Genomic DNA, 21,453 nt, shown 5'->3' with positions numbered 1-21,453 from the left:
ATTACGTGTCCACACCAACGTCCCAAGTATTATGGGACGGAGGGAATATATGTGATCACTTCTTAATAAAAGCCATCTCTACTGGAACAGTTGGTTGTGCCCCAATTCATGTCGTTTATGATGATATTAGATTGGATAGAGCATGTATCAATGTATGTTTATTTTCACACGCCGAGAGAAATTGTAATACGGTAGTTCACTATGTTGCAAGGGGGATACGGGGGAATGATGAATTTGTAGGGGTGGGGCCGTGGGAGGGCAGTTGCAAAGTACGGTTCCCTCCACATCTAAAATCCGAACCAAATTCCCTCCTTCCCTCCCTCCCTCCCTCCCTCCCTCCTATTCAGCTATTCTCAGCAGCAAAAGCCCAAGCAATTGAACCCCCTTTTTCAATTTCAAGTTCAACGCCGCCGCCTTCGATGGCGACTCCGAGAGCGAGCAAGGCAGTTCCAGAGAAGAGAGAGGTTGTTTTATTGGCGCGGATGAAGCCGCCTTTTGCTGAATCGCCTGGCGATTACTACTCCTTTTCCGATCGTCTTCTTCCTCCTCCCGATGCCATCGTCGTCAACACTCCTGTTTGTACCCTTTCCGATCAATTACTGCTTTTCTCTGCTCCTTTTCTTTTCCTTCTTCCCGATTACCACTATTCAATTGGGGATCTTTTCTTTCCCTACTATTTTTTCCTTTTTTATTGCTTCATTTATTCTCTATTTTCTGCTCAGTTTACCACTTCTTTTAATTTGCCTTTTCCCACTACTGTTTTTCGATTCTGTATTTTGCTGCAATTTGGCGGTGCAAAATTTTATTTTTAAAGAATACGGAGTATTATTTCTGATTGAATTTTTTGGTTTGCTTATCTAAAAATTCCAATTCAGTACAAATTGGGTTGATAATTTAGTATTTACACAACTAACTCTTGTTTCTCAACTAGCCGCTTTTATTGCTTACAATTACTCAATTTGATTCACACATTTGATTACTACCTTGCTAATGTGGGTTCATTATCTTTAATAGTAAAATTAACCTGCTTGATTTTAATCATCTTATCACCAAGATATTAGTTGCTTCTTCTTTGTGGTATATAACCATTTGCATCTTCACATTGTTGTATATCTTTTCAATGTGTCATCTTTAAGTTCCAGATTGTAACCATGAAGACTGCCGCTTTCTTTTCTTTGTTCAATTCTTGAACACTGTCATTATCAATTTATCTTCTAAATTGTTCGAATGCATTTGCCTGGATGCATTGCTTTGTTATTCAGCATTCATCTCTCTCTTGATGTCATATACACTAGAGCGTGTTGCATTTACCAAAATTAGTCTTTAGTAATATGTTTGCAATGTGCATTTTTCCATTCTTTGTACCCTATTTCATCTGTAATCAGCATTAGATTAATATTTGTGTTCTGTCCATATTTTTCTGAAGTGTGGAACTAGCAACAAATGTCTTTTTAAAGTGGGTTACTTTAGAAGTGCCTCTTGCACATCATGTAATACTTTTATCATAAGTGTTTCACAATTTTTTTGCATTGCAGAAGACACAACTCTATGTTGGGTTAAAACTTTGTTAGAATTACATTGTAACCCTCCTGCCATAATCTGCTAATTTTTAAGTGCTTGATATGGTGTCTATCAGCCAAAGAAGCGGAAGAATAAACCAGCTGATCACAACACTGAGTCTACTTCCAGAACAACCACTCAGGGGCTTAGAGAAGTGCTTAGCAGCCCTTTTCAGACACCTGTCTCTGGTAAGTGTGGAAATGGACAACGGGCTTCAAGGAATACCCCATGCGACATAGACCATCCTCAGACTCCCATGTCAATGATTGGTGAGCATTCAAATGTGGACTTATATTGCAATATAGTATCACATCAAAGTTTGGTTTACTTTTGTGGATTAAAATTTTGGAGAAGATTCATCAGTATGTTTTATGTAAGCTGACGCCTGTTGCAGGTTCACCTGGCGAAAACCTTACTCCAGGCGGTCCTTGTCGCTCTGGCCGCTCTCTTGGTACCAACCTACAGCATCATTTAATATTAAATTGTTTATACCAAGCAGATTTGATATCCAACTTGAATTGTAATCCGTTTTTGAATTTTTGATTTTGAATAAATCAATTGATGATACCATTTTCGTGTTTTCTCAGTACTATTAACAAAAAAGTTCATTAATTTGATTGAACAAGCTGAAGATGGGATTCTTGATTTAAAGAAAACTGCTCAAACTTTAGAGGTAATGTTTGCAACATGTTCTTGGTTTTTTTAACTCTCAGGAACAGCTTTTTAAATCTTCTTTATGAGTTTCAGGTCCAGAATAGGCAAAAAAGGCGGATTTATGATATAACTAATGTTCTAGAGGGCATTGGTCTCATAGAAAAACTGAAGAATGGAATACAATGGAAGTATGCATAACTAACAGCACTCAATCACTAAATTATATTTACCATTTCCTCTTGGTTATGATTCTTTATTGAATGAACTCAACCAATATAACTTGTTATATAATGAAGAATTTTGATCATTTAATCAGGGGACCTAGTGTTTCAAGGCCAGGTGAGGTTAGCAATGGTGTTGCTACTCTACAGGTATGCCAACTTAAATGATACAATTTCACAATTTAAATTTTGCTGCTTCATTCTTCTATACAAATGCGTGGTCAATTTTGATTTTAGTCTTGTGCTAACTTTTCCCTACTATGCAGGCAGATATAGAAAATCTCTCAATGGAAGAGCGCAAATTAGATGAACGGATAAGGTTAATTGTTTTATGAGCCTCCTTTCTTTTTAATTTTTGTCGTCACTTAGCTTTACTCTTTCAAATTAGCACTGATTCTCTAAACTATTGCAGTGAAATCCAAGAAAGATTGAGGGACATTACTGAAGATACAAATAATCAAAAGTAGGATCCCCTTGTTGTTTCGCCACCCCTGTGGTTCCCACCCACTTTTTTTTATTTTTCTTCAATCAATCAAGGATTGTTATCTTTGGATGCTTATAATTTTCTTATAAAATCTTTCAGATGGCTGTTTGTAAGTGAAGAAGATATGAAGGCCTTACCTTGTTTTCAGGTGTGGTTTTTGGTTTGTCCTGTCACTCACACATCAACTTCCTCCAAGTTTCTTCACAGCTGTGCTTCTTATTATCCTAAACAATAATGCTTGCTGATGTTGTAACTAGTGATTTGTGGTTACGACAGGATGAAACCTTGATAGCAATTAAAGCTCCACATGGTACAACTTTGGAGGTCCCAGAACCAGATGAGGTATGTTCATATGAGTGTAAAAACAATATGTTTGTCAAGTAATTCTTCTGATATATGTCTGAGGGTACTTGCTTCCTCTGCATTTTATGTTTCAGGGTGTTGATCATCCTCAAAGAAAATACAGAATAGTCCTAAGGAGTACTATGGGTCCTATTGATGTTTATCTTGTCAGGTACCATTTTCTCCTGCTTTTCTTGGCCGTTGTTGCTTCACTGCTATTTTTCATTGTCTATAATTAAAAAAAAAATTATGGTCAACTCTTAGAAACTTTGACTGTAAAAACTCACATTATAAACATCAAAATTATATCATGTGAGATCTTGTAAGATTCGGCTTGAAATATATTTTCAAAGTATCAATTTTTACTCACGTCTTGTGAAATTTATATGTGGTCAAAGGTGTGTACTGAAGACCATACAATTCAAAACGTATAAGATTAAAAGCAATGGAGGGATTTACTATATTTCAGCATACAATTCATGCAACTAACTTACTAAGTATAGGCTAGCTAGAGCTCCTGTTATCTTCTTTGTCACTTCATATACTTTGTAATTTTGCCATTGTTATTACTTTGAATGCAAAAAAAGAGATATTACAAGTAAAAGACTGTCAGCTTGTGGCTTCTAAGTTTTACTTAAGAGAAATGCAAAGTGAGGTCTCTGCCTTTTGTTTTATCTTGGCCTTCTCTCCACTCCCCTTTCCATGTTTGTTTTCTTCTGTCTTCTGTGACCTAAATGCAATCTCGACAACTTTGAAATAGTTTTCTTTCTTTCTTTTTTTTCTATTTTTTTCCCCCTCTTTTGCCTATCTTCAGTCAATTTGAGGAGAAGGTCGAGGAGACCAATGGTGCAGAGACACTACAAAGCCTACCAAGTACCTCGGGTTGTAATGATCTTTCAAATGCCATGGCAGAGAATGAAAACAGTGACAATCAGATAGAATTGCATGGACAAGAAGCCAACAGGATGAGCTCAGATGGCTGTGCCCCTCAGGACTTAAGTGGAATCATGAAGATTGTACCTGAAGTTTATGTAGGTTCAAACTTCGAGCTTATTGATTGTCAATTAAAGTTATTTTTATTTGAGAACTTTTATATATTAAATATTTTTGAAGATATACTTGTATATTTTCTTAAGTTTACTTTTGCATAGGCTGGATAATAGCTAATAAATTAATCCTTGTCGTTTGGTCACAGAATGATGCAGATTACTGGTTGCTATCAGATGCTGATGTTAGCATCAGTGACATGTGGGGAGCAGAATGTATCCTTATAAATTTTATCACCTCGGTAAAATTTAGTTTAATCATTGAATCATAATCTCTGATCTCTGAACCCCCCTCCCCCTCCCCGGTCCCCAAATAAAGGATATAACTATATAAAATCCAGAATCCTAACAGAAAAAAGTGGCTTGAAAATGGAAAATACTCTCTTGCTCTTCATTTGGTGTCACCAAGTTTTTAGAATCTTGCAACTGGATTCCTTGACCTAACATAGCTGGAGTTGATTGGGATGAATTGGGGATTGTTCCTGAAGACTATGCTGTGGAGGATATCAGCACTCAGCAGCAGCCACAAAGCCTACTATCATTATTAACCAGTGCAACGGGAGTGCCTCCTGCTATTGCGGACTCAACCGGGAGATAAAGACTGTGGCTGTAGAGATGCAAGCTCTCTTGGGTATCCACTCAAAACTTTGATCAGATATTGCTTAATCCCAACCAAGCTACCTATCAATCTCTGAAGAGTCATGGCATGGGATGCTGGGATGGATATAAAGTATTTTATAAGATTTTGGATAGACCCTCCTTCATTTGACAGTTGGTAAAGTGAGATGATTGAAGGATTGTTGTTGTTCTTCAGCTGTGGCCAGTGTAGATGATTGCTGTAACAACAAATAAAGAACGGTCAGTGTCTTCAGCTGCTGTCATTCTGTAGTTGTTGGAACTTTGAGTAAGCTGCTCAACATACTCAACCATTGACTGTTAACAATGGAGATGTAGATTATAATTACTGGATGATACTAATATAGGATTAGGGATGAAACTAGGAACTCTGTGTGATCTGAAGTAACTAAACAAGTGCTTCAATGAAGTTGACTTTATAAATTGCTTCATCTTTTAGATTATGCAGGTCAGTCTACAGGGAAGAAAGAGATCAGGCCTCATAACATGAATATGCTTCTTAAAAACTGTAGTTCTATTTTTAAATTGGGTTTTTTCTGGCCCAAACAAAGGAACAGAGATCTAAGCCCACATTTTGTATTGGGCTATGAAAATGATTGATCGGTAAGCGAGATGTCCAAGCCCAATGCATATTTACTAACTTTTTTTATTTTTAAATAAGCCAATAAGTAACTAACTAGTGACCACCAAATAGGCAAATATGCCAAATACTACCCTAATTGGCGCCGAATGTTGTTTGTTACGGTGTTGTTGGGAGGGATAATGCACGTTACATGGACTAGAAGGGCTTTTTTTTATTTTTTTACACCAATTAGTCAGTTACTCCTTAGTCCTCCACTACTCCTCCGTATTATCCAGCTAATTTACTTCCTGTTGTAGAGAAAAAAAAAGCAACTCCCTTTTTTTTTCCTTCCTAATATTAGATCATAAATTTCCGAATTTTATTATTAAGAACAGTGTTTAGTCGAACAGTATTTTCTTTTGTTTTCTGGGGAGTCAATATATGTTTAAATGTTTTATACTACTAGCAATTTTGTGTAATGTATTATGGTACATTATATAATTTTTTTCTTTTTTTTTTTTTTTTTTTTTTTTTTTGGGGTAAGAAAACGATCATATTAAACCAACATGTACGTAGGTTATCGTTTGAGTGTAGAGACGTGAGGTAAGAAAATCCCCCTATTCCTAAGCATATGTGGTTGGTGGAGGTTGGATTTTTGACCTCCATTATAATCATTGAGATGGAATTATATTTCGAATCACAATATTGCTTAGTTAATTAATGATTCTTTGCAAATTAGCACAAGTAGATGTCTACCAAATACTAATTTGATATTTTTACTCCCTGTCTCTTTGATATAGAAGAGCAATGGTAATACTTTTCAATATTTTATCCATGTTTGATTAATATAATTATCAAAAATAGTTTCATTAACAAATAAATTGTTTCAATACTCCACCTTAATTGATAGAATATCACTTTTTGGCACAATAAAAATTGAGATAAAAGGAAACATCTAGAATTGTGGTATGTTATTTCTATAAACACTTGTAGGTTTGAATACATTTATAAAGCTTTTACTTATAATACTTTATTTACCATTATTTGAAATATTAAAAAATGATATTATGCTTCATTTATATCTTATACTTGTAACACTTTATATATTATTGCACTCTATACACTACCATTTATATTTTTATATACTTTTATGCAGAGTATCATATACATATACTACCTCCGTTTTTTATTCGTTGACACGTTTTGAGTTTAGCACTATTCACACACTCCCCTTTGACTGTGTTTTATGCTTTATACGTAATGAAAAATATAGTCATGTGGGATCTTGTTAGGTTCGTCACAATATATATTTTCAAAATATCAACTTTTCATAATTTTTGCTTATCAGTAATTAAAGATATTAATGGTTGAATTTGTGCATTGACATAACGTGACTAAAAAAACATGTCAATTAAAAAAGAAACGGATGAAGTATGAAGTATATAATTAAATGTTATTGTGTCAATTTTTATTGGATGGATCAATATTAACTTTGGACTCATGTAAGGCACATGAGCATAACATAGAAAGTGGCGTATCCAGGATTTAACTATAGGGGGTGTGCACAATTATGTACTTAATAGACAATAATCCTAACATGTTTGCATAAACGATCAAAAACTTGTTGTAGTCAGCAAAAAATTATGGTTGGGAAAAAAGTTTAACAATGGATTCAAACTCAAAACTAGAGTGACAATTCAAGAAAGCTTAAGAGACACTTGGATAACCAACTAGCTACACTTAATTGTTTTCCATAAAGTTGCTACATATTTTATTTTAATGAACATGCAACCTTATTGTTAGCTGTATCCGCCCCTAAACATAGTCTTTTGAGAAAATTTAAAAGACTGACATAAAATATTTTTAAGCTTTATGTACAAACTACCAAAAAAATATAATAATTGTTTTAACGCAAGAAAATGATATTATTTATTTTTTCTAACACAAGAAAAGGATACTATTTTGATTAATAATAAGCAGAAATTTTAAACATGTAGAACCCCCTCCAGAAAAATAAACAAGGGAGACAGAATGAACAAGGCCCAAAATTAAAATAAACCAAAAAAGGGGGGAAAAGAAGGTAGTAGGCGAAACTAATGAATTAAAACAAAAAAAAAAAAAAAAAGGTGTATTGAGTATTAGGGGGAAACGGAAAAGGGAAGTGGCTTCCCTCCACATCTATATCCGAACCAAATTCCCTCCTTCACTCCCTTCCCTCGTTTTCTCTCTCTCTCTTTCTCTTTCCTCCCTTTTCCCACCACCACCGCTTCCTCCGCCGCCACCTCCGCCCTTCTCCCGCCCTTCAGATCTCTTCTTCCTTCCCTCCGATCTTCTCCACCTTCTTATCTCACTATTTCCTCTCTATATTTCATTAATTCTATCTCAAATTAAAACCCTCGCAATTCCCTCTTCCCCTAAAAACCCTGAGCTTGAAGCTTCGATCGCTTCCAAATAGTTGCGATGTCGACGCCTAAAGCTACCAACCACCAATCGCAGCAACAGCAGCCGCAGCCTCTTAAGCGACAGCTTCCCTTTACATCGATGAAGCCGCCGTTTGTTCCACCGCCGGGAGACTACCACCGTTTCTCCGACAATCGTGCTCCTCTTCCTCCCGACACCGAAACTATTGTCGTCAAGACTCCTGTTAGTCTCCTTCCTCTTTTTTATTCCCACTTTCATTTTCCCCCCTTTTTTTCTTTAATTTGTTTTTATATGGGGTTTTCTAATGCTATTTTTGGAACAATTGACTTGGGATCTTGCTTCAGTTTTCGTATTTAAAACTAATTTGGTGCCTAATTGTTTTTGGCTAGTAGATTTGTTTCTGACTCTTTCTCAATTGAACTAAGGGTTTCGTGTTAATTTACTTCTGCTGATGTTGTTTCAAGTCCTGCACTTAGTACTAATTAAATGCGTTTTTTGGCTGCGAGCCAACTTAGGGTTGGGTGTATCTCTGCAAATACCACAATTGATTTATTAAAGTGCAAATGACTTGTTGCTTGCTTCCTATTTCGCACTCAACCACAAAATTGATTTTTTAAACCCTGGTGGTATCTTCACATACATGCTGAACGAGTACATTTTGAAGATAAGTGACAAGGATGCTAGTATCTGCAACCTGGATTAAGAATTAAGCCATTGTATAGCTATAAACGCTTTTCAATTTTTCAGCTTACGGTCAGGGGCAGTACTAATGTACTAGTGCCTAGTGATAATTTTGTTGTTAAATACATTCCTATTCATTTCAAACTCGTGACGTGAAAGTCATCGATGCGATGAGATGAATGACTGAGAGAAGAAGTATGCCTTAATTTGATTTTATTTTATTGCAACTTCTGCTCTATCATCCTTTTAGCATCTTCAGTCTTCACTATGAAAGCGCTGGGATCTTGTTTGACTTTGCGGTTTTTATATAAGCTAAGTCTTTCTGGATCCCAACCTAATTTGCTCAACTATAGGTAAAATCACCACTGACAATCTTTGCATCCTGATATTGATGTTTAGCTTTTATGTGTCATTTGTCAAGTTCTTGCTCATATTTGGAACTTCTGGGATTGTTTTTCCAGGATTTATTGTTTTTTTCCAGTCAGTAAGAGTGTTTTTTTCCATTACTATTAATGGTAGAGCAGTAAGGGACTTCTGTTGTTAGGTTTTGGGCTATGTACCAGTAGCCTTTGGAAGAGGGGGAGGGGATTAGGTGATCCAGCCTAGTACGGTGCTAAGTAATCCCTCAATTTTCTTGATATTTTATGTGCAACATATACGTAATGATAAGCATCAATACTTGCCAAATGCTTGACTCTGGGACACTAAATCAAATGCTTTTGTCCTCAGCTTTCTAGTGGGCTGTCATGTGAGATGTAATATTGTAATATGCCTTCAGTTTTGCATTACTCCCTTTCCCATTGCAGTATTAGTTTAGGATTGTATCATACTGTCATTTGTGTTTCATGTTTGTACATATGCCAACTTTTGGCTTATACTATGTTGGTGGCTTTCAGCCGATGAAGCGGAAGAGTGATACAGCTGAATATGATGCCGAGTCTAGTGATTGGACGACCAGTCCGGGATACACTGATGTAGTTAGTAGCCCTCTCCAGACACCTGTATCTGGAAAGGCTGGCAAGGGACGAGGATCAAGGATTAGCAAGTGCAATAGAGCTGGGCCTCAGACTCCCATGTCAAATATTGGTCAGTATTAAAGTTGAAGTCCTTATGTATGGTAGATTATACTGTTCAAGGGGGGTCGACCTGATATGATTGGGCAATACATAATAGTATGGTGGAGCTCTGCTCCAAAAGATATAATGTGATTATGTTTTGTTTTTCATAGACTCCAATCATGATGACCTGATTTAGTTATGGTGTCGTGTTAATAACATGATGTTCCACTCCTGAATAAATTACAAGTATCTTCTTTATTTACTATTTTTTCCAAGCTGGGATGGTATAGTCGGTATCCTTTACAGTAGTTGACAATATCAACTTTGCAGGTTCCCCAGGCAATAATTTAACTCCAGTTGGTCCTTGCCGCTACGATAGCTCACTTGGTAATTAACTTGACACTGATCCCTTTTTATCAAAATTCAGCTTTCAGCAGAGCTATTTTCCTGGCTTGGCTTTGCTGCATATGATCTTGCTTCAGAGATGTGACTGATGATAACGTTTTCCTTTCCCTGTTCCAGGACTTTTGACGAAGAAGTTCATCAATTTAATCAAACACGCAGAAGATGGTATTCTCGATTTAAATAAAGCCGCTGATACTTTAGAGGTGATGTTTTGTGGCATGCTTCCACTTGGTTCTTGCTTTGCTCTTCCTGAAGTGATCTGATAGTTACTTGTGTATGATTCAGGTCCAAAAGAGGCGTATCTATGATATTACCAATGTTCTAGAGGGCATTGGTCTCATAGAAAAAAAGCTGAAGAATAGGATACAATGGAAGTATGTTGACTTGACATATATCTGTGCGTGTTATATATATATATATATATATATATATATATATATATATATATATATATATATATATATATATATATATATATATATATATATATCAGATCCTTATTTTGGAGAATTGAGCTAATGTTTGACTAATTGAACAGGGGACTTGATGTCTCAAGGCCGGGTGAGGTCGATGATAGTGTCACTAGTCTACAGGTATAAATATTCTTCTTCCAAAATGTCTTTTTGCTTATATATTTGCGGCTAAGTAGAAAAGACCTATATGCTGTTCGCCTATATTCTCACTTTTACATTTTTTTTTCTTGCAGGCAGATGTTGAAAACCTTTCTATGGAAGAACGAAGATTGGATGAACAAATAAGGTTAATTCATTATGACTCTGCTTGAGAAGCTTCTTATATTTCTTTCCCCATCTTAAATAGTACTGATTCTTTAATGTTTTGCAGAGAAATGCAAGAAAGATTGAGGGAAATGAGTGAAGACGAAAACAATCAGAAGTAATGTTTCAACCTCCATACCCATTCTCATCTTTATGTAATTTATTCTGGCATTAACTCAGCTGGAAGCAACCTTTGAATCTCACTTGCTTACCATTTGTATATGGCGTCATGTAGGTGGCTTTTTGTAACGGAGGAGGACATAAAGGGCTTACCCTGTTTTCAGGTTTGCTGTCTCCTGTTCCTCCTCTTATTTCAGTGGGTCTCTTATTATTCATTTTGGGATATTGAAACTAGAGCTTGCGGCTATACGTGCTATCTGTAATATGTAACTGTGGCTGTTGACAGAGTGAAACCCTGATTGCAATCAAAGCTCCGCATGGCACAACTTTGGAGGTTCCAGATCCAGATGAGGCAAGTTCCGGGGTTAATTACATCATTTTTGTTAGATAGCGCATTTACCCTATATTATCATTATTGAAGTACCCTTTTGCCTACAGGCTGTTGATTATCAACAAAGAAGATACAGAATAGTTCTTAGGAGCACAATGGGCCCTATTGATGTTTATCTTGTCAGGTATGATTTCTAATGTTGCTTATGCCTAGGTTTGTCATTTTGCACACCTTAAGTCTAACTAAATTACTGTCTGATATTATTTGTACTCTGTGTCAATAGATGTTAATCGTCTTTGGTATGATTTCTGTATTTTCTATGCCTCCAACCCTTATGTTTGTACTCTGTATAAAGAGAATTGTCTTGTCAAAATAATTTTTAGAAGGTTTAAGACAAAAGTGCTTCCGAATCAAATTGAATAATGGTATTTCGCCTTTTTCTCATCCGTGGCTTAGGAAAAAAAAAAAAAAAAAGCAAAGAGCGAAAAGACTAGGTCATTGGAATTCAAATTCTCACATCAAGAGCACAGCTCTTTTATCTTTCTGTTTTCCTGTTTTTTAAGTTTACACCACGAGGTTTGCTGATGGACCTGTTTAGCTTCTCAAATGATTGTTTTGGACTTTGGATGGTTTGATCAGTTTGCATGCATAATAGGCTAACTTGTAAGCCAAATTCCCGGCTTTTTTTTATCTTGGCCTTCTCCTTGGCATCCTTGCTCTCTGCTTTCTTTCCAGCTTTGGTGCTTTTTAGACTTCTTCAACCTGCTTTATTTGATCTTTATGTAGTCAATTTGAAGAGAAGTTTGAGGAGATCAGTGGTGCTGAGCCTCAACCAAGTATGCCAAGTACCTCAGGTTGTGACGAAGGCACAACAGCTGCAGCCAAGGAAGAAAGCAGAGACGATGAGACTGAAATGCAAGGACAAGAAACACACAGAATCTGTTCGGATGCCAATGATCAGCAGGACTTCGTGAGTGGAATCATGAAGATAGTACCTGAAGTTGATGTAAGTTTAATACATGATTTCATTACTTATCGTATAAAAAGTTGGTTTTAGATTTATATGAGATCTGTTTGTTATCGGTTTGTGCACCCTGAGCGCTGTGCACTCGAGGGCATAACCCATGAACATATGGGCTAAAATAAAAGAACATGAACCCTTAAAGAATATGAGGGTTAAAACGAAGGTACATGAACTTCAAAGGAAACAAAGAACATATAAATCGAACCCAAAGAACATGTGTAATCTCCACACATGGGGAAAAAAAAAAAAGAACATGTAGTTCAAATAAAAAAAAACATCAGTCGTACTGAAAACTGAAAAAAAATCATAATCCATAGAACATATAATCTGTAACGTTATTTCAAATAAAAATAAAAAAAAAAACATTATTTCATATTTCATAAATCAAAAGAACATGACTCGTATTAGAAAAATATAAAGTAATAGAATATATACTTTAAATCCAAAGAACGAATAGCTAAGGTACTAAAGAACATAAGTTGTCATTTTGACTAGGTGGTGCACCATCTAATTTGCGCTCTAGCATGGGTTTTATTTTTCAAAATTTTCTTGTTAGACCTTCCTTGCAAGCTGAATAGAAGTATAAAATTTTGTCCTTCCATGCGCTTGAATAGTAAGTATCTAATACATTTATGTCTTCTGCTTCCTTTACAGAGTGATGCAGATTACTGGTTACTGTCGGATGGTGATGTCAGCATTACTGATATGTGGAGAACAGACTGTATCCTTTCACATTTTTTTACTTATGTTTCATTTTGTTGTATAAAAAATAATTTTGTCAAGTTTCTGAAGAAAGAAACATGAACTTTGATTCCCTAACTCAGTGATAGCTGGAGTTGAATGGAATGATCTAGGGACCATCCACGAAGACTATGCTGTGGCCAATGTTGGCACACCACAACCACAAAGCCCACCTCCAAGTGCTACAGAAGTTCTACCTAATAACATGACAGGGAGGTGATTAACATAAAGTTCTGAGGGATTTGCCAATGTTCTCGATCTTGATTGCTTATGCTGGAACTGAACTGAGCTTCCTTATTTCTCTGATTCAGCCTGAGAATTGGGTATAAAATGGCTTCAAGGATGCTGCTAGATCATGTGCAATACTGTTCAGTGCATAAAGTGAGTTGACAGGGAGAGATTGTTCCTGATCTGTTGTACAGCCAGGCGGTAGAGATTACTGCTTAACAGCGAATGAAACTGGGGCATCTTTAGCTGTTAGTCTGTAGCTGTAGCTTGTAAATTACTTTGTTGGTTTAGTGAACAGAGTAAGTAGCTCTTCATATAATCCAATTGTTGACAGCAATAGATTGTTAGATCCCAGTGATCTCTTTGTAGTTTGTATGGAGATGCTTGAAATAGGCCAGTTCTTCTGGCATGATTTGTAAAAATTGTATTCCCTTTCTAGACAGCTTACAGTTCTTGAATCAGCTTGAACATTTATATTTTTCAAGGAATACCAATTCACCAAGGAAATAACATTGTTGGCTAGGTGTACGGCCTTACCCAGTTCGAATGTTTTAACAATGAGAGATTGTTTATCTGGTTATTGAGTTTGTAACTGTTGTATCACATGTAAATTAATATGCGTGTTCATCTGCTGATGTTTCACCTGGAAATGTTATATTCGACAGAAAAGGGGATTCGTTTATGTGAATTGTAAAGTTACAATGGTGTCAAAAGAGTTTAATCTGCTAGAAATTTCCATATCCATACATATATATCCAGTGACATACTCTATATAATTACACAATAATGAAGAAAATAGGATGTTTGAAAGATGTACAAAGTGACGAGGATAGCTCAGTTATCTTTGTCAACTTTCTTGCCAATCCAGGAGGCAACAATGGGAGTAAGAGCAACCGTAGGCGGAAACCTTATCGGGGACGCGGCCTTGTGAGCTGCATATGCCAGGGCAAATGTCCCTACTTTCTCTCCTGTTTCATTTGATGCAATTCCCACCTTTTTTTCAAAAAAATAAAGATTAGAATTCAGAATGAATTTCTTTCCTAAAAAACAATAATTCCTAAATTACAGTGGAATTAATTTGAGAATACCTTCTGAAGCAAGGCCGAGACATCAACACCAGCACTAATAAGAGCATAACATAATGTAAAGGAAATCAGAGACAAAGTTATTGAAGTGGCCAAGTATGCTCCTCCATATTTTGCCAGCAGCTCCTTCGCTTCTTCTCCTTTTGATTTCTGTCTCTTCCCTTCTTCATCTTCCTTTGAGCTAAATATCTTTTTTTTTTTTTTTTAAAAAAAAAAAAGAAAAAACTCAAATTATCCACTTATATAATCTAAACAACCCACAAATTTAGATTGTTCACATTAATTAAACTCTTTGATAATCTGAAGCGATAATTGTATACTAAAAACTAGTATGAAATCGAGCACAAACCCAGAAAACAATAATATGTGAATCAAACAAATTGAGATACGAGTAATTGACAAAATCATAAGTAATAGAAAATACCTTCCACAGACCAGCTTCAAGTCCATATTTCTTAGTAATATCCTCTGCTGACGAAGAAGAAGGAGGAGGTGATGTTGGGATATCCTTAGTTTTATCTCTAACAGCTCTTACTTGAAACTTACGATGATACGATGAACATTTTTGAGGTGAAGAAACGCATGATGCTCTGTTTGTAGATGGTGTTCTGTTAATGAAGAAAGAGGAAGAAGAAGAGAGAGAAAGGATAGAGGAAGAAGAAGCTGTATTCATGTTTGATGAATACTAACGCTTGAATTGGTGTCCATACATTTACATTCAACTAAAACTCCTACTGGTATTTTCTTTTCTTTGTGCGGCCCGGATTTCCAACTTTTTCACGGCCCATATGGTTTTCCGTATACCACTTTTTATCCTTATACGTCATATAAAGTTTTAATTTGTATATTTAGACAACTCCCTCCCCTTTTTTTTTTTAATTTTATTGCGCATTTTTACCGTAGAAATCTTCTAAAGTTCTCTTTATATATAAGAACAAATATACGAGGTTTTAGTTTTAACGTTTCAATGAGTACTTTATTAATTTATAATATTTTTAATTTTTGCTAGTGTGAGATTAAAGATACACGTAATCAATTATTTGCATCAATATACATAAATGTAACTAATATTATGAAATGGATGGAGGGAGTATTATATTCTCTTCATTTTCAAATAATTAAAACACTTAACATTTTTTAATTTCGTAATAAGTAGGTTGTTGTTGAATTTATCTTAATTAATGTATATAATTAAAATATCAAATTGTTTTAATGCTATGTATTTTATCTCATATTATAACAATAAAATATAGTCAAAGTTGTTAAAAAAAAAAAAAGTATAGTGTATAAATTCAAGAACGACTGAACGAGGGGCTAATAACAAATACTACTCCGTATAGTTAATCGAACGTAAATCTATCCTAAAATAGTTACAAGGTAACTTGAGATAATTATTAAGTTGTTTTAATCATACAAAAATAAAATAAAAAGTACCATACAAAATTTATTCCTATAAACTTACTAGAATTTAGGTTAAAAAAGTATAGTACATTGAATGTACCCAAAAAAAAAATATTGTTATAATTTTGATAACAATTTGAGGATTTCTCTAAATTTTAATTTTAGAAATTTATCTGTTTCCTATTTTACCTCTAACACCTATATTTCGTTAAATTTTTTTTAATCTTGGTTGTTTATCTTTTTCCTCTTTTCTCTATAAAACTCTTGTCGATTGTGTTATGTGAATCTTTTGACTAAGGTTAATTCACTCTGATTGATAATATTTTATGGAGATAAAGATGGGTAAGAGAAGTAGAGTAATGCATCTCGTTGATTACAAACAAGATTCGACTGCAGAGGTATATGATTCGACTGCGAAGGTTGATAGATTGAGAAGAAAAAGCAGTAGATTTAATGATGGAGTTGGAGGAAGAAAGCCACAGATATATACTTACACCTCATTCAGAGACATTCTACCCCATTCCACGACTAAAAGAACTCCGTGGTGGAAGAAGCTTTTGGCTCGTCCTTCGCCGGACTTTGAAACAAACTTGATCTTTAACGAAGATTGTATGTTGAGAACTCCATCCAAACCACTTTCCAATTCAAAGGGGATCAATTTTTTTAAAAGAATGATAGGTATGTGTTTCTGTGCTGCCGAGGATAAGTAGTCCTCTCCGTACTATCGTTAGTGTTTAGAGTAGGTTAATTGCTAACAAATAGACGTTAGTATGCAAATTTAACCTAGCTAGCCTAGTCTCTCTTTGAATTTGAATTAGACCATGTATAGCAAATTTATCAAATAAATAATCAAGTGCATGCTTCTTTTTGTTTGTTAATTTGATCGTTTATTTATTGTTATATCTTGAATTAAGTATATTTACAATTTCGTAGTAATTTAATTTAAATTCTGATGTATATTAATTTTAATTTTATGGGTATAATCTAATTAGATTAAAACTTTTAATCGCACTTTTTTCGGCAACTTTTTATATGTTTTTGGTATATCGATAATTATTATATATAATTGGTGAATGTTATTATATATCACCTAATGGACAATAATTTACACTCTATTTGGTTAGATTTTCTTAAAAATTGAAATTTAATATTGTACTAGCGTAGGAGTGTAAATGAGCAAATATTTTTACAAACTACTCACTCGTTTGTTAAGTAACAAACAAGCTTAATTGAACAAAAATCTTAAGCTCATTAAATATACGAACAAAGCTCGAACAACATACACAATAATGTTCGACTCGATAAAACAACTTGTTTAAGTTCGTGTGTTCGCACTTAATTATAACTCCGTCAAAGGTCATTCAAGCTAAAACTATCACTATTATATTAAAACTAATTTAGTATACATATAAAAACTACAAATTATTTCATCTCTCTAACATTACCTTTTTTCTATAGAAAGAATGGAAGTTTCTCATATTTTAAACTCCAACAAACGAGTATGTTTGTGAGCAAAACTCGAAATATAAAGAATAATAATGGCTAGATAAATGCGTTTATACGTGGTTTAAGTCCATCTCTTTGAGGTGTAATCAAATTAAAGTGGGAAAACCTTTTTGATCGAAGTTCACATGAGAATGAAGTAAGACAAAAACCCTTGAGCAAGCTAATATACCAACATACTATATACAGAACACTGTAGCTTTATTAGTTGCTACTTGTGCTAAGCTAAAATAAATGTAAATCTACTAATAGTAGAGAGCAACAGATGCCTTACACTACATGTAATGTAAAGTTAAAAAGGAGTCAAATGTCCCTCATGATCATCATCATAGTATATGTCTTCCAATTCACTCCTATTTCTTATTCTTTCATATTCTCTTTCACTCTTCACCCTTAGCTTAACTCCTCACTCAACAACTAACTCAACAACATTTCCCACCTCCTACCTCCCCGGCCCCTTTATAAGCCTTCATCTCCGGATGTACGCGATTGATCCATCATGTCCCAATTCAAGCGGAAGAAACTCTTCAAGAACCTAGGCTTAGGCTGTGGCTGCGCCTCCACCACCAACTCCAATGCTACTCATGTCTTCGAGCCCAAACCCATACCCAAACTCAAGCCTAGACCATCCACTCTTTCCTCTTCCAATGATGGAGAGACTTATAGCTCCATCTCCCCATCCACCTCTTCCATGCTCTCATCTAATTGGCAGAGTTGCAATAGTGAGAATATAGATAAGAAAATGATTACTGCGACGGCCTCTGCCTCAGCAACATCACCATCAGTTTCAAGAAGATGGAATAATATGGGTGATCAGCAAACTACTGACAATATTAGCACTACTGCAGTGGTGATGGAGTCTGAGAATCCTTACGATGATTTCCAACAGTCAATGTTGGAAATGATAACAGAGAATCAGATATTTTCTGCAGAAGAACTCCTTCAACTTCTCCATTGCTTCCTAAGCCTTAATTCTCCTGCTCATCACCATCTCATCCTTTGCGCCTTCTTCCAGGTTTCTCAGTATGCCATCGTTTCTTCCTCAAAATAAAAATCCTCCAATATATATTGCATGGAGTACTATGTCATATCCCACACCAGGCCATGAATTACATATACTGGTATATACATCCTATCCTTATATCACGGTCATCTTCGGCCCGTTGATATAAGCTACAATGATTTAGCTTGTTAACATATTGATTTACAAGGATTATCATGCATGTGAATAAAAGCTTATTCAATACATAAGTTCTTTCATTTTTTTTAATTAGTTTTTATTCTTTTTGTGTCTTTTGCTTTTGAACGTAACCTTGCATTTAAAGTGCTACTTTGATCTTGTTGTGTTCTTCTTGCAAGCAACTGTAGCACTCCTAACATGGCCTTCAGTAGGCCCTCCATAGTATATTTGTAAAGCAACAGATAAAATTCATAATTTAGAGTTCGGTGTATCTATTTTCTTCCACCTTCCTCCAATCATAATTTAGACTCAAAACATTTTATAATAATCATATACGAAGTATGAAGTATTATATACCAATCACAAGTAGTATTATTAAGTATTTGAAATGTTTACATATACATAATATATTGGACAATTAAATGAGGCCTTTCAATTAATTAAAGCAATCAAATGACATCTTAAAAATAAATAATCAAATTGGGGGTGATAAGTGAGATGCATTTTACAGTAATCAAATTGAAGAGGTTGGATTGATGATGGTCAACTGATGGATACCGGCCATCGTGCTACAGACCTAACCAAATGCATGCCACGAAACAATCTTAATAGCTCACGAGTAACTTATTATAGAAGCCAAGCAGCCTAATTTGAACTTCTAATTGTCCCTTATACGTAGTCGTATGCAAGTTGACTAAGTAGGTGTATCATGCACGGGAAAGTTCAATTGTCTAGAAATTTAGTTAGACTTGTGTTTTGTACGTAATTTATACTTGGTAAAGTGAAGTTGTTTTCATCTTCTTTGTAAGATTACATTCTGTTTTGTCCTTGCCGTATTATTGATCAGTCAATGAAGAATCCAAACTCTGGCTAGATGAAACTGATGATGCAATATATGGGTTTATTATACAAGTAATCTATCAATTGGATCGGACAAGAAACTCCAATGATGATTATGTATGTTGGTCGATTTGATCTTAGCACAATATGTAATAAATGAATATCATATTGAAATATTGAAACTAGACTAATGTACAAGTTTACAACATTGATTGATAAGTTGATAACATAGTTGATCATTTAATTTAACGACTAAACAAAGAATTAATGAATAATTAATACTCGATGTGTATTGTTGATGTTCTAGAGGTCTAATCCATAGATGACACCAGCGTGATATTCGGGAAGATTATTTAGAAAATAGAGTTGAACCATTTTCTGGAACGCCAGCCAAGTTAGCAAACTATCCGAGCCTGCTTGATGGCACTTGCCAACAGCACGCTTGACTTGGAGAGTCTTAGCAACCCTGTCTAAGCCACCATACAAGCTCTTACAGAACTTCATCATATACTTTATATCGTAAACACGGTACCCGAAAAACGCTCTGGTCAGCCTTAAGAAGTCGTCTAAATTGGACGGAAGGTGGCGGCGAGTCAGGATTTTAATCAAGTAACCAAAATCATAGGCGCTGTGAAAGGTGATCCAGGTAACAGAGTCATTGCAAACGAGACCTGAAGACATGATGAGCTGGGCAAAGTTAATGGAGTCAATGCCTTCCTTCTTATTCCTCTCGAAGTCAATACCTTGTTGGGTTAGTAAGTGGATGGAATCATGCGCGTGCGGATCACGCTCTACGTCGAAGTCTGAGAAGTTGAACTCCCAGATGTATTGATTGGGAGTGCCCAGATTAGGGAGATTACCAGAAGCATCGGATAAGGTGAGGCCCACTTGGATCAGATTTAAATCATCAACGTTGGATTTCAGGAGCCGGTAAAGATCAGACGAGGAGGGACGAGGATGAGGATGCTTCTTGTTGTTGCTGTGGTGTGGGGGAGGTCGGTGGATGACCCCAGGAAATTCAGTATCCATAGAAATAAAAGGGTAATCTTCGATCAGATTTCTGATTAATTCAAACTCAGAATCTAAATTAGAAGCCCAGACTTCCCTGATTATAATCATGTTCAAGACAGTAAATTAGATCAAGTAATGAATGATTAATAGTATAGAAGATCTGAAATACAATATTAGCCAGTATGAAATGAATCAAGACTCAGGTGAGAAGAAAGAGAGAGAGAAAGAAAGAAAGGCTGAAAAATGATTGATGAGAGAGATAAGGGAGGTGGGAGTTGTATATATACAGGATTAATCAGGAGTTAATAGAGTGACCAGTAGTTGCAAGTCAAAATTGAGGAAGAAATGGAAGTTACAAAGCGAGTGAGTGAAGAGAAGAGGCAGGTACATTTTAGGAGGCTGCTTTGTTGCTTCCAATACTGAAGAAGCAGTCGCCAACTTGGAAAGTCGTTATTCACTGTAATTAGTGTAATAAACCTTTTTTTAACATACGTGACATGTCCATATTCAACGCGCCTCACTTTTGACCGTTTCATTCATCAATTCCAGTTGGTCCACACTTGCCTATTCTATTTTATCCATCAAAACTTTTGTTTATTTTAATTATACTCCATTTGGAAGGCATACTTGATTAGCCCTCATTTCTTTCCAATTGATTTGGTGCACGTTTTCTTTTAGGAAATAAGAACTCTTTTTCTAATATCTAACTATAATAATGTCATTATCAAACCAAAGTTGGATATTCCTATGTGAAATGAACCGGCCTGTTTTAGCTTTGATCAAAATGGTATCAATATGCATTGTCCCAATCCATATTCTACTGCAATTCCACTTGATTTTACAATTAACAGTTTGATGCAACTTGTTCAACACTCCTTTGCTTCGCTTCACCTTTTACTTTTTGTCTTGTCATTTCCTACATGATCTACCTCCAAAAACACAACCATTTGCTTCTTTTTTACTTTCTCTTATATCTATTGTACGGAGTATTGTATTGAACTTTAGTCGTTTAAACACGTGCGCATCTTTTAAATGCACATTTTCTACCGTCCTTATTGCCTTTTACCTCCGTTGTTGCCCAACCTTGGACCTATGAAGCCGACATCTTATAAATATAAAGTCTATGAACAAAATCTTAAATGA

General features: G+C 35.3%; 5 protein-coding genes across 5 annotated transcripts; 3 read left to right on the top strand and 2 right to left on the bottom strand.

Annotated features, from left to right (window-relative positions):
* Positions 1-239: 239 nt before the first annotated feature.
* LOC110688152 (transcription factor E2FB-like) lies at positions 240-5,366 on the top strand. The gene is made up of 14 exons (XM_021864856.1): positions 240-575; positions 1,637-1,829; positions 1,955-2,011; positions 2,148-2,233; positions 2,308-2,402; positions 2,531-2,585; positions 2,702-2,754; positions 2,848-2,898; positions 3,019-3,067; positions 3,196-3,261; positions 3,357-3,433; positions 4,076-4,292; positions 4,457-4,523; positions 4,757-5,366. The coding sequence occupies exons 1-14, from the start codon at positions 420-422 to the stop codon at positions 4,903-4,905; spliced, it is 1,371 nt and encodes a 456-aa protein (XP_021720548.1). The 5' UTR covers positions 240-419; the 3' UTR covers positions 4,906-5,366.
* Positions 5,367-7,400: 2,034 nt separating this feature from the next.
* LOC110688150 (transcription factor E2FB-like) lies at positions 7,401-13,732 on the top strand. The gene is made up of 14 exons (XM_021864854.1): positions 7,401-8,148; positions 9,504-9,693; positions 9,996-10,052; positions 10,188-10,273; positions 10,356-10,444; positions 10,609-10,663; positions 10,777-10,829; positions 10,914-10,964; positions 11,082-11,130; positions 11,253-11,318; positions 11,405-11,481; positions 12,084-12,303; positions 12,976-13,042; positions 13,152-13,732. Exons 1-14 carry the CDS (start codon positions 7,966-7,968, stop codon positions 13,280-13,282), a joined length of 1,374 nt encoding a protein of 457 aa, XP_021720546.1. The 5' UTR covers positions 7,401-7,965; the 3' UTR covers positions 13,283-13,732.
* A 213-nt stretch (positions 13,733-13,945) lies between these two features.
* On the bottom strand, positions 13,946-15,153 carry LOC110688151. The gene is made up of 3 exons (XM_021864855.1): positions 14,800-15,153; positions 14,379-14,564; positions 13,946-14,283 (listed from the first exon to the last, which is right to left on the bottom strand). Exons 1-3 carry the CDS (start codon positions 15,046-15,048, stop codon positions 14,125-14,127), a joined length of 594 nt encoding a protein of 197 aa, XP_021720547.1. The 5' UTR covers positions 15,049-15,153; the 3' UTR covers positions 13,946-14,124.
* A 2,352-nt stretch (positions 15,154-17,505) lies between these two features.
* LOC110687626 (transcription repressor OFP7-like) lies at positions 17,506-18,528 on the top strand. The gene has a single exon (XM_021864264.1). It carries the CDS (start codon positions 17,779-17,781, stop codon positions 18,328-18,330), a length of 552 nt encoding a protein of 183 aa, XP_021719956.1. The 5' UTR covers positions 17,506-17,778; the 3' UTR covers positions 18,331-18,528.
* Positions 18,529-19,330: 802 nt separating this feature from the next.
* LOC110688149 (probable CCR4-associated factor 1 homolog 11) lies at positions 19,331-20,680 on the bottom strand. Its single transcript, XM_021864853.1, has one exon. It carries the CDS (start codon positions 20,416-20,418, stop codon positions 19,603-19,605), a length of 816 nt encoding a protein of 271 aa, XP_021720545.1. The 5' UTR covers positions 20,419-20,680; the 3' UTR covers positions 19,331-19,602.
* Between the last annotated feature and the right edge of the window lie 773 nt (positions 20,681-21,453).

Source organism: Chenopodium quinoa, unplaced genomic scaffold (assembly GCF_001683475.1).
Source record: "Chenopodium quinoa cultivar QQ74 unplaced genomic scaffold, ASM168347v1, whole genome shotgun sequence".
Classification (NCBI taxonomy): domain Eukaryota; kingdom Viridiplantae; phylum Streptophyta; class Magnoliopsida; order Caryophyllales; family Amaranthaceae; genus Chenopodium; species Chenopodium quinoa.
This window is presented reverse-complemented; position numbering and strand designations above follow the sequence as displayed.

Bases quoted from the DNA above. Each gene is read 5' to 3' on its own strand.
- LOC110687626 (XM_021864264.1), top strand. From the start codon at position 17,779: ATGTCCCAATTCAAGCGGAAGAAACTCTTCAAGAACCTAGGCTTAGGC.
- LOC110688150 (XM_021864854.1), top strand. From the start codon at position 7,966: ATGTCGACGCCTAAAGCTACCAACCACCAATCGCAGCAACAGCAGCCG. The intron at 8,149-9,503 runs GTTAGTCTCCTT...GGTGGCTTTCAG, and splicing joins CTATTGTCGTCAAGACTCCT to CCGATGAAGCGGAAGAGTGA. The intron at 11,482-12,083 runs GTATGATTTCTA...ATCTTTATGTAG, and splicing joins ATTGATGTTTATCTTGTCAG to TCAATTTGAAGAGAAGTTTG.
- LOC110688151 (XM_021864855.1), bottom strand. From the start codon at position 15,048: ATGAATACAGCTTCTTCTTCCTCTATCCTTTCTCTCTCTTCTTCTTCC. The intron at 14,565-14,799 runs GTATTTTCTATT...AAAAAAAAAAAG, and splicing joins TTGAAGCTGGTCTGTGGAAG to ATATTTAGCTCAAAGGAAGA. The intron at 14,284-14,378 runs GTATTCTCAAAT...TTTGAAAAAAAG, and splicing joins TCTCGGCCTTGCTTCAGAAG to GTGGGAATTGCATCAAATGA.
- LOC110688152 (XM_021864856.1), top strand. From the start codon at position 420: ATGGCGACTCCGAGAGCGAGCAAGGCAGTTCCAGAGAAGAGAGAGGTT. The intron at 2,234-2,307 runs GTAATGTTTGCA...TATGAGTTTCAG, and splicing joins AAACTGCTCAAACTTTAGAG to GTCCAGAATAGGCAAAAAAG. The intron at 2,755-2,847 runs GTTAATTGTTTT...AAACTATTGCAG, and splicing joins AAATTAGATGAACGGATAAG to TGAAATCCAAGAAAGATTGA.
- LOC110688149 (XM_021864853.1), bottom strand. From the start codon at position 20,418: ATGATTATAATCAGGGAAGTCTGGGCTTCTAATTTAGATTCTGAGTTT.